Genomic DNA, 13,563 nt, shown 5'->3' on the forward strand with positions numbered 1-13,563 from the left:
CTGTCAAAATGAATAATTCGTTTTTAATTGTTCAAAAATATCTAATTTAAAAGATAAGGGGTTTTTTTAGACACTAATATCATAGCTCAAAAAAATTATTCAAATTTAAACTTATATTGTAGCATCTCAACTGGGAGGCTTCTATGCTCTGTTATATCTATCTAGGTATTTGTTTAATTTTTTATTTTTATTAATATCTATAACCTCAGTTGTTCTTATTGTCTTTTTTTGAAACATTGTAAAAAAAAAATTCAAACTTAAAGAAATAATAAATATTTTATTTTATTGATATATCATTAATATAAATGAAGTTCTATTACATGCGATTATTTTTTTCTCTCTCTCTATATATATAATATATATGTATATTTATAATACAATAAATGAACAAACATTAGGTAAATAAATGGTTACTAATACAATAAATTACATTTTTTTTTAACATCATATTCATTAACACATTCTGAATATAATAAAGTTTATACAGTTTAATTTTTTAATACAATTCTTAATTTTATTAATAAATTATCATCCAATTCTAATACTAATTAATAACACCTACTAATAAAATAAAGTCTTATATTATATTAAGTATATTTTAATTAAAAAAATTAATTTTTCTCTTTTATCCTCGTAATAGAGCTTAAGTTTACTGTGGTCCGGCAACCGCTTTCATCCTTAAAATTAATTTAAATCTACAGTTAAAAATACAAAATTTAAATAAAATATTTCTTAAAAAAAGCTACAAATAAGTTATACAAGTTTATTCACCTTATAATTATAATAAAATAATTTATACATTTAGGTCTATTTTTTTCAAATAAAATTATCTTATCTTATAGTCAATGACAGAAATAAAACATTTTAACACGCATTTTTTTTTTTTTGCAATTACAGTAAGTAATTAATTTTGGCACTTTTTTAATATTTTTCAAATTCAAGTAAGAATCATCATTTCTATTAATATTACAATATGATATTATTTTTCTTTATCATAGATGTTCAGAGGAAATTATTTTATCTCAAGAAATGAAAATGAAAGTATACATTTTTTGTCACTTGATAAGCGATAAATAATCATTTTACTCTGACGAAAATAATTCATTCAAATAATGATATAAATAAATTTATTTATTTCTTAAGTAAAATATAAATAAATAATATTTAAATATATTTATATATAATATGATAATATTTGAACAAATTATTATTTTGTTTTTAAAATCTTTTTCATTATATTCATGTTGGTTGGTATGTATACAACTTTGTTTTCTGCTTTAATTTTTTTTTTTTTACTTTAAATAAGTAGCTTGTTAACAATAGAATAAAAGTGCATACAACTATTAGTTATCCAATGTTATTGGCTTAAGAAATTAAGCGAAAAGAAAAAATAGAGTATGCATTAAGATAATATTTGTGCTTATACATACTATAAAATGTATATTATAATTTATATATAAACATCAGTAAAAAATACACGTATACTTATTTAAAAGGCAAAGAAAGGATTTAATGATGGATAACTATTAAAAGATAAACGTCATTCTAACACTAAAATAATTTATGTATAATTTACGTACTATTTTTAGAAGTTAAAAAAATAAGTTCTGTATTTGATATTGTGTATTTTATAATATTTTAATCCTTATAGGATTTTATTTTTCAAAGGTTTATATGATTGGAGCATGAGAAATTCGGCTTAGTTCGTACACTGGGTTTCTGGACACACGTCAAATTATTAAATAATAGTGTAAGTTGAAAATACGCTATATTACGATTAACGTAATGAGAGCATTTTTGCTTTGGAGTAAAATTGAAGGTATCGTGATTGAAAAAAGAAAGCGTTACCATGGTTGAGATCGTTGTAGATGACTGTCGCCAATGAATCATCATTAAATGACTTTTTTGTTTGGAATAAGCGGTAACACACATACAAAATTGGCATTAAAAAAGATATGGCACGTGTGATTTATTGTAAAAGGCGAATGTGAAAGCGGAATAGTGCCAATTCCATATTAAGCCAATTTTTTTTTTTCAATATTGTCCCTGTTTTATGTATTGTGTTCAACTAAACTCTAGTGGTTGTTTGTATCATTATACTAGTAGATTTGTGTTTTTTTTTTCATGTGAATTGAACAAAAAATTATATAGTGGACTCAGTTCATAAAAGACTATCGACCGAGAAACATTATTTGTATTTTGGAGGATATACTTCACAGGTTAAAGTTGGTTGAACTAATTTAATTAAGCCTCGTGAGTTTTATTAAGTAGATGCCTACTTTATATTTTATTGTTTTTCTGTAAGACCTTATAAAAAGTAAATTGAAATAGACACCTGCAACGATTATCATACTAGAAATAATACTTTTGTCTGACTATTGAAAAATCACTTGCCTATACCCCAGATTATGAAAATAATCGTAATATAAAAATACCTAATATTTTCAAGACCAAACTCATTAAAAATTTAGATGACCAAATCGAATTTGTGAAAGATGTCCTTCAAAGTACAAATAATGACTCCTCTATAAACTTCAAATCACTGAAATATGTCCAAGAAAATTTTTAAATCTTAGATAATTCCTCTCTTAGCAGAAGAATCCACATAGGAAATCATCCAACAATCGTCCAATCAATAAAATCACTATCCAAATACTAATAATAATTTAATCAGATAATTAAAAAATTTAATGGTTTAAGCAAGTAAAATAATGAGCTTACATTGTAATATTAAATAATTTAAATCACTGTCAGTCAAATTACCACACAAAAAAAATAAATATTTGGACTGCAAATATTTATGTTATATTTTAATTGCCTTGGTGGGTAATGAACTAGGAAGATAATGATTAAAGGAAACTAAATTTAAAATTATAACTATGCGTACCTATTTCTATTATAGATACTAGATACCTACTTGATAGCCGAAATTTTTTTGTGTACATTAATTTTAATTTAATATTGCAATATAAATTTGTCAACAAATTAATTTAAATTTTTAGTCTTAAATTATTGAAATTCATTATTTTCCAATTTTTAATTAAAAAAAATTTTAATATCGCTATAGACGAGTTGAGATTACAAGAGTTGCAGTTATCTGCAGTAAAAACCAAATATAATTATACGAATAAGTTATTAAGTTCTAATTTTTTTCTTCGGATTTCTTAATTATCATGATACAACCTTGGCTAGTATGGAATACGTACAAATCTATATGGATGTGTTGTCCTCGTACAATTCGACTTTATTGTTAATATTCTGCACTATTTATTTTCCAGGTCAAAATTTATGAGCCGTGTGACTGATGGTGCGAGAAATTTTTCAAAAAATGGAGGAAAAGCAATAAAACGGGACACGATGGTAGTAAATAACACTCTCCGATAACGTCACCTTGTATTTATAGCAACCAGTACTAACACGCGTCATTAAGTCCACCAAAATATTCGAGTGGTTTTCGATAATAATTGTTCACAAAATATATCGGGTGCCGTTTTTACGAGGAGATTACATGCTCGAGCATTAACTACGGATTGGATCAGCAGCTGCAGTAGAGTACACTAAATTTTGGTTTTACGTTTTCCCGATACACATGCTGCAAGGGTGTTATCATCACCAGAGCTCGGATTTCGAATGTATTTATTATTTTGGGTGATTGTGAATAAACGTGTCCTAGAGACGTGTTCTCTGAGTAACGTTAAAGGAATATCATATAAAAAATATTATTCAAAAATAGCTTTTATAAGACGCAATGTACAAAATACACATTTTTTTTCTGAAATATATTAGAGTGAAATGTACCATTATATAAAAATGTACTTACCTCTGAAACGAATTGTGTGAAATTTACGTTTGTACTGTTTTTTCTATTTCTGTAAAACAAGTGGAAATTCCTTATTCTTTCGGTTACGTGCTTTAGTTAAGAAATTTGGGGAAGATGTTCTTATTTGTAACATTTTGTAATTCAACGTTATTTTACAAAACATGCAATGTTTAATAATTGTTGATATCATTTGGTAACTAATCATGAACGGTGATTTTTTTATGGTAAACCAGGCAATGTCACGGGAGAAATATGAATCATTTTTGTTTTAAGTGTTAAAAAAAAAAATATTAAAAACTACACCACTTTATATTTAGCTATAACGATATTTTTATCGTCCTTTCATATTAATTTATTATACAGTATCATTTTATGTTTAATTTTTAGATTGAGCTATCTTAATTTCTTCGTTTCTTGCAAACTATACGTTCATCCACAAACATTTATCTGGCTTATATTATCTTATCTTGAGTAATCGGTGTACGTATCAAATTTATTTTAAAATGTATACATAGAGATGGACATAATAACTGCTGTACCAATTACGGGCGTACCACTCACTTCCATTGAACAGTCTAACGATCGTTTAATAGTCCTAGAGCTAGATACGAGCATCTTTTCGTACGCAATTTAGGTACCGATTATTTACAATAATATGGTTAAGTAATGGCGTGGGATTTGATAAATATATAAAAATAAAGTGCTGGTGCTGCGAATGACCAATAAACCAGAAAAGTTTCATGCATGGTGGGCGCTTACTTTTTCAATTTAAAAACTTTATACCATTACCCACAAACTACGTCAGATTCGACATGGATAGGCACTCAGGTGAGACACAAAAAGTGGTGTGTACTTACTTCAAGACAAATAATGATAATAAAATAAACATTTATATAACTAGGTACGTTATGCAATACATTACTTAAATGAAGCATTCAAAGTCGAACAAATTGAAATCATAAAGCTTACTTAGGGTTAAAATTTAAGATGTCCCTCTATTTATTGTTTTCTTTCCGATGATTAAATTTTATCTATATATGATAAATTGATAACTCGTTGGATGACATAAGGGAAATGTTTTTTTCCAGCGTTTAATCTTATAATACTTTTTTATGGTTCCACACTCGGATAGATAACATTAAAAGAACATTAGTCTGTTAAAGTCACTTTTTTCTCTGCTCTACAGTAGATTAAATTATCATCGTTTAGGATTCTTAGAAGGAAGGTGCACAGTTAAAAAACGAAAAAAACATGAAATCCAGACCCTTATGAAAGAAATATACATTATAACATTATTATGATTCTGGGTAAAAAATAAAATCAATTAAAATAAAACTCATCGTGCCGTAGAGCTATGTTATATAACTATAACTGTAAGTTAACAATTAATATCCTTCTTCACTATCATTTCTTCCTATATATTACAAATAATTGGACGAAGGGCTTTGACTCGGAGAATGAATTCGAGAGTGAAACGTATCCCGAATAGTTGGATTGCAGTACTTTATAATATTATACTGTGATATACAGATTTAAATACAGAGTGATTCAATAAGCATGTTGACCCCCATTTTGACCTTCGCCGTTTTACTTAATATTTACTTAACCTTATTCAGAACTTTCTCATATTATCATTGCAATTTTTAAATATAATAATTAAAGACCATATTATTATTATTATTAAACTCTTGAGATTTTTTTTTCTACTTAGGAGTATCTTGTGGCAGTAATAAAGTATATTTATCAAACGAGAATCCTATTTTTACAACAAATTATTAAGTAGTCAGAAAATTATTTTAAAAACTTTGATGTATCTAGTTCAAATTCTAACCAGTGATTTCTCAGTTAGTAAAATGTTTACACAAAGGATTATAGTCCTATAAGAAAAGTTCTCATATAAAACACAGAAGTTTTGATCTCCACATAACTCTCCTTAAGTACCTAGTAAAAATCTCTCGAAATTTGAATGTAATATTCTTTGGTATACTTAAAAATTCAAAAAAATCACATTGTGAATAACTATATTATCAAGGGAAGAACTGGGGGTTAGTACCTACTCTTTATTGAATCATTCTGTGTACCTAATATAAAATATATAGTATTGCACCCTTCAATTATGTAGTCTTCTCGTTCCTTATGAGAGAAAAATGTAGGCACGCCGCCGTTTAACTATTTTTTTTTAATTATGGCAATAAGTTTTGAAAATGTAGAGACAAAATGTGTTAGATTTTAAAAATGATAAAAATAATCGCATAATAGCCTCAGCCGTTCCACGAACGTCGCCGAGTTTTTAATAATGTAGTTTCGATCACAGCAAAACGTACGACGTCAGCTCAGTGGCGGATTTAGCGTCAGGCAAAGTAGGCAGTTGCCTAGGGTGGAAAATTTTTAGGGGCGGCAATTTTAGGCCAATATTTTATTGAAAATATTCTCTAGGTTTTTTTTTTGATTTTCTTATGTACGGTGATTACTTTGAAGTATGGAAAATGAAAATGTTTAATATTTGTATAACAAAATATTCTTGTTAATATCATTTTTTCATTATTTTATAATACTAATACATAACAATAAACGTCCAAGTAAATAATCGAACGACTGCCGGAACGTATATTATCTATTATTTAAATACTAACCACAGGATTACATATTTCGTTATTTTGTTTTTTTACTAAGTCGTAATAGGGTGGCAAAAAAAAATTGTCTAGGGGTGGTAATTGTGTAAATCCGTCTCTGCGTCAGCTGGACGTAAACATAATATTATGCAATAATATTATATTATGTAGTATCGAAGCCTAATGAAGTGGTAATATAATTAGATCGTTTTACGTCGATAACATAGATTACTCACGTCATTCAGAAGAATAAAAATTACAGTTTTTGATAACACGATAATATTATAATAGTATTAATTGCCGTATTCATTGAGACAACGTTTCGGTGCGATATTTGTTGTAGTTTGTGGACGGCATTGGAATAGTGTAAAGTACAGATGGTAAATAATTATTGAGAACTATATGATCGAATACTGTTCAATGAACCTACAATACCACTTATAGTACATAAATTATTATTACAATATTGTATATATTCATAGTATTGTTATTAATTATTATAAAATACCTATAGGTATCTTAAACACATATACCTAATTAATAAATCAATAATTTTTTTCGTTTAAAACGCACACTAATGCATCTAAAATTGATTTCGATACAGCTGTACAGCTATCGTGAATATAATACCATTTTCATAGTTTCATAAAATCAAATTAATGCATATCGCTTAATAACGCAAAAAGAATAATTATTATGCTTGTCACACGTCCAGTGCACACAATTTATACAATGTTATTATTGTTTTCGGTAATCGTTATCTGCTCGGTCTACTACGCAATGAATTCGGAGATAAAATGTTACATTATTTTATCTGCACCTTGTGTTTAGATCTAGAGATGGAGAAAGTTTTGTGTCCATAAGGAAGTATTACCCTCCCCCAAGGTCGAATAATAAACGGCCCACACTAATAATAATATAGGTTAGTCGGAAACCGTAGTATTTAATGATTTGTTATCGTCACAGATAATCGCATTTAGAGAATTTGTCCAAAACCGTGGTCATTGATAGGTAGATATACCCATTATTATGTCATATCAACTTTGCAGTGAAAGTAAGCGATTTACGTGATTGATTTTATCATTAAAGGTCAAACTCGAATTGTCGCATGTTCGTCAAACATAATCAACATCAACATAAATGCGTTTGACTAAGCTAAACGGAAAACATAATACAGCTACACCTTTCGCGTAATGACATAACTGCTGTTTAAGTTGATTAACATTATGTTAAAATAAAATAACGGTAACGAAATTCAATATTGTGTAAGAAAATAGAAGTTTTAGTGTAATTAAATTTACATGCTCAAAAATTTGTATATATAGCATTAAACATTATTATTTTATTCCCTCAAAGATAGTTGCAACTGAAAATCAATAATCGGAGAAAAAACAAATTAATATGTTAAATCGTTTTTACCACAGTTATCGTTTGACATGAATTAAATTCAAATAAATCGAACAAATTTATTCGATGACTATATAATATAATATAGCGTGTTACTTAGCCGTTAACAAAACGTGCAGACCGTGAAAACTTGGGGTGAATATTGACAATTATGGCTGGAAACGTTTCCGGTAGCTATTACTATTATATGATGTGTCACTATTTGAGACTTCAAGCTTTTCAATAATTTACTATACGTAGTATATAATATTGGACGTTGGAATTGGTAATTATTGTGAATTTTTACGGCAACGCTGTATGTGATTATTACGAGTAGGTACGCCTTTTTTTTTACGTACTCAATCGATGATTCAATTATATTAATTGTTTTGAATAAATAAAGGACGTTGCTTAAGTGTTTCAAGATCACCTTTCTTAATCAGCTTAAACTATGAATTCATTTAATCTTATAGTTTAAGTTGGTACATAATATAATAATAAATGTATGTAACGGTGCAACCACGCATAACGAAAATAGTCCTTTTCAAGACTACCAATCAGAGTTCACCATTCACAAAACACACCACAGAGTCAAGACACCGCACAAATAGAGCAGCTTGCTCATCGGATAGGGTAGAAAACAGCAAAACGAATAAGACCAACCCCTCTAAACTATATATTATTATATATACAACATGACGTAATAATAATTTAATTTATACACAGATATATATATGGAATATTTGTATTAGAATTAATCTTAAATCGACGTATGTAGTTACTATCATTATTATTATTACTATTATTCTATTCTGTGTTACTATTTAACCCATAATATGTATAAATATATGTAGTGAACTTATCTTTAAAAATGAAACCCGCATAATAAATATGATAATAATATACAATAATTGGTGCGTCGAGACTTGTTAACTCGAATTTCAAGGGGGGGGGGGAGGGTTGAAAATATGAAAACTTTCGAGTTATATTATACAGAATTGAGATTGTATTGGAATTTTCTAGAGAAAAAAAAAATTGAGGTTTTCGAGACTCAAACTGCATCGTTATAATATTATAATATATATACGATTCGTGGTCGGTCTGGGCTGTGTGACATTACAACAACTGCAGTTGCCGCATGAGCACTGCGCAGTGCTGCGTTAATCAAACGTTGCTGATCCTGAGCATACTGGACGACGGGCGCCGTTCGGCCGTCACCTGAGCGATGACGTTGTTGAACGACGGCCGTCGATCCTTTAGCGTTATGGACGTCGGGCACAGGTGGTCCATGCCGCAGGACGTTCGCCGGCCACCGACGCCGCCACCGCTGAACCCAGAACCCCCACCTAACGACGTGGACGGCGTCATTAGAAAATCGCGTTTGGCGGACGCCCACGACGACGACGGTTGGCCGAACGGTACGTCGCACAGGCACGGGGCCGGCGGCGTGTTGGTGGACGACAATGACGAGAATAACCGTTTGTCGGACGCTGGCGACGGGAACAGACTGCACGACCGTCGTTCTTTTACCGCGGACACGGACAGTGAACCGTAACCGTGACCACCGCCGCTGCCATAGCCACCGAACGACGACGTGGTCGTCGGTGCAACGCACGATACCCGGCACTCGGCCACAGCGGCCACTGCGGCCGCACCCACCGTCATCGGCAACATGGATCGGCTGGTCCGAGCGGGGCTGCACTCGTGCTGCACTAGTGATTTGATGTCGGCCGCTGACTTGGCCTTGCGCGGCCGGCCGGCCATCAGCGTGCAGTGGCCGGTTAGCTGCGACGGGCCGCACGCACCCGGTAACGCACCACCGCCGGCAAACATGGAGTTCTGTCGTGGCCGGATTTGCAGGGCGCGGTGGGTCGGCTGTATCGTCTGGAAAATGGCCGATGGCTCCAGGCAGCTGTTCACGTTGAATTTGGAGAACGACGTTCGGTGCTGAAAACGAACAAATTTCAAAAAAATCATTTCATTTTCATGTCACGTCGTAACCTATACTTCTGAATCTGAACGAAAGGACATAATATTATATTATTAATGCTACGCTTAATTTAAATAAATAAATTCAGTGGTGGACTTGGTTGACGGAATACTATTGGCCAGTAGACCACTGCTCAAAAATATTTCAAAAAGCGTTAACATTTTTCAAAATTGATTTAATTGTTTTATTTTCCATGTGTTTTTCAATAAGTTTTATTTTGTTTCTATTTAAAATGTCACTTTTATATTTGTGCAAGATCGTTCACGAGTTTCATACTAGTTATTAAGTGAGACTGTGAAACTCACATAGTAAAATTAAATATTATATAGCTAGTAATTAATTATGAGTATGACCTATACAAATATTATAGATATTTTAGACTTAGATTTTAAGTAGGTTATCGAATAATTTTAATTTTAAATTTATTTACTTATTTTTATTATTGCTTTATTTAAAAATTTAAATCAATTTTATTATTAAAATTTTAAGCGATTATTATTTTTTTCTCAATATTTTGAATAATATTGTATAAAATATTTGTGATTTCTTGATGATTTTTATCGATATTTAATTTGATTTTGATTTCAAGCTCTGTTTTATAATAAAATAGTAATCTTGACCCTATTAAAAAATTTCACATACCTATTTTTTTTATCTAAAAATTTTAAATAACAGAATACAGATATTAAATTTCAAGATGCAACGGGGACACTTTTGGGTCGTCATGGGCCGACGCGGGGTCGGCGAGTGTAGCGAACAGGGACGAAGCACCTCAGCTTATGCAATATTATCATATAAATGTTTTGCATTTTCACATCATAACGCGCGAGTACGGAAAACTGTTGAATAATTTATGCATTAGCTACTCAATCGATCGATAAAACCATCAGACAACATTCGGACGATAAGCCTTTTAAGGCCGCCTTAACTTTAAAACCGTTATTATTATATGGTTCTATAGATGACATTTCTGGTTTATTATAGGAATGGTACGCATATAATACCGATAATAATTCTGGTATTTAAAATATACCGAGAATACCATTACGACGAATCTGTGGGCTATAATGGGTAAGGTAATAATAAATTAATCACACACCATGTTATTATTTATTATATGACTTCTGTAAATAAAATATTAACTACATTTATCACCATGATTTAGTTTAACATACCCATAGGAATGTAATATTATTTGTTAAAAAGCACCATCGATTTGGTATAAGTACCGATAATATTAAAATTATTCTACCTTGGTTATACCAATTGATAATATAGTCAATCGGTTAGGTGTATATTTCATACAGACTTATATTATGCTTATCAATATAACAACTCAAACTGCTTTTATTTAATAATAATATCATGTAATTGTAAAATAATACGCCAAAAAACACTCAATCCGCGTATAATAATTGTGCGTATGTATGAAGGTAGTTTTTGTTTCTTACACTCTGTCTGATTTATTCTCATAAAGTTTTTTCCAGTTTCTCAACTCTCCTTCCCCTTGCATTTGAACTATATTATTTGAACAATTTTAAACTCGACTTTTCTACCGTCGAGGGATATAGTTTTACCGAATATAGCTGTCTTCACTTATAAAGTTATGAACATATTATGATCTTCCGATAAGAGTGAGAAAACAAGGGAACTAGATAGTTTATGTTTTTGTTTCATTTTATTCCGTGCTTTATCTATTTTATTTTCACAAAATACCTACACAGCTACATAGTTCGCACGTATACTTTTCTGATAATGTCTACAAGTACTTGTGAATTGCAGCGTAAAAGATTAATATGATAATTAAACAGACCATTATGTTCAAATTAAAAGTATATTTTATAATATACTTTTCTTTGACGAAATAATAATAATAATGAAAAAAATACCGTTATAGCCAATGAATAAAGATTTAAAAACAATTTATATTTCAGTGAACAGAAAATACCTACATTAAGTTTACATTATTATACCTTTTTAATCTACATACCATATCGTCAACTTATGTTTAGATGTAGGTTTCATTAACAATCTAGTGAGATGAAAACGACTATACAATTATAATACAATAAAGATTACCTACAATGTATTCCGTTCATACACATTATTTTGAATTTTAATATTAATAAAAACAATTAAATCTAATAGGTAACTAAACATTTTTGTGTATATAGTAATACAATATATTTATATTGATGATGTGTGCATGTATTTATTATGAACATTAAGTCAGATAAATAAATATTAAAAGCCATTATTTTCTGAGTATTTTATCTAAATAAGTTAAGTGAATACAATATCATATAATATTTGAATGTTGTGTTTACCTAATTCAAATCTGAAAATCCAGGACTAATATCCTAATAAATTTCTAATTCACAAAAAACGTGTTTGGGAACTTAAAATAAAAAAATAATATTTAATTTTTTATAATATTGTTACATTATACGAGTTAACGTGTTAATATAAAATTGACAGACTAATAAAACAATAAAACGTATTTTCATATTTAATCCTCAAAAATGTTTAAACAATATTATTTTTATTTTGTCAGATACTTTAAAGTTGTACAAATTTATGAATATGTCTATAATATTAAAATGAAAATGAACTATTTAGTGATTATTAATAATTTAGAATTTAGATAGGTACATCGAAAAAATTATAAAATACAATGTATGTCTGCATCTTAGTGCCGTTGCCGTATACTTTATTTGTGTATTATTTTTTTGAAGACATAAATACAAATAAAAGTACATATTATTTAATCAATATAATACAACATGCTGTCATTTTATATTATAATTTGTATACATATTATTATCATTGTTCAAATATTGTATGATATAATATATCTACCTAACCATATTATTATACTTACTAATGGCTTTTCTCAATGTAATGGCTTGGTGAATATTTTTCACATACAATTTTAATATATTTTCACCAACCCACCCACTCAAAACGCAATAAAGGTATTTACTATCATATTTTTTAACTACCTGCCGTATAGTGAAACACTAGTTAATACTAAATTATTACCCATTGGCCATTACCCACTCATCCATTCATTTTCTACCCCTTATAACTCAGAGGCACCCGAATCTTGATTACACATTTCACCATGCCACTACCAATGGCAGTATTAATATTTTATTTATTATATTTATACTTCGGAGTAGAAGTTAAAATAAGAGTTAAATGTTTTACAACACTCAAGTATCTAGAAACAAAATAAATAGGATATTGTAAATGAAAAATAAATGAATAAGTAAAATAAAAGTTCCTTATTAATTATTAAGTATAATATAACCAGTCACTTACAAGTTACTAGTTACAAGCTACGTTAATGTGGAATTAATGAACTACTATTTCGTTGTTATAAATACACGAGACATAACTTTTTGAATAAGGAAGAAAATAACTCTGATAAATCTGTTTAAATATTAATTGAAACCATTGTTGGCATATGAATTTCTCATTATTTGTTTACATTTGGGATAAAAGCTTTTTAAAATATTAAACACAATTTATTAAAACAAGCGAACTCACTACATAATACGTTAAAAAAAAAAAAAGACAACTCCGTATACACTTTATTGAACTAATTTATTAGTAATTATTTATTTTATTTATCTATGAAATAATTGATAACAAATATTATTTGATAGTTATAGAATGGATGTTAAAATATTTGGTGTATTTAAAAATAATATTACTAATTAATAAATTAAGTCTTAAATATATTTTTTTAT

At 29.1% G+C, this 13,563-nt stretch overlaps 1 protein-coding gene across 1 annotated transcript in view; it reads right to left on the minus strand.

The window, feature by feature from the left end:
• Positions 1 to 257: 257 nt before the first annotated feature.
• LOC149058347 (uncharacterized) overlaps positions 258 to 13,563 on the minus strand; it is a 97,077-nt gene continuing 83,771 nt past the window's right edge. Inside the window, exon 4 of the mRNA XM_089219745.1 lies at positions 258 to 9,765. Within this exon, the coding sequence (XP_089075871.1) occupies positions 8,983 to 9,765 (783 nt within the window). The 3' untranslated portion in view covers positions 258 to 8,982. The remainder of the gene's footprint in view (positions 9,766 to 13,563) is intronic.

The sequence above is a fragment of the Diuraphis noxia genome, unplaced genomic scaffold (genome assembly GCF_037042655.1).
Source record: "Diuraphis noxia isolate RWA-SAM2 unplaced genomic scaffold, SU_Dnox_SAM2 contig0002, whole genome shotgun sequence".
NCBI classification, from domain to species: Eukaryota; Metazoa; Arthropoda; class Insecta; order Hemiptera; family Aphididae; genus Diuraphis; species Diuraphis noxia.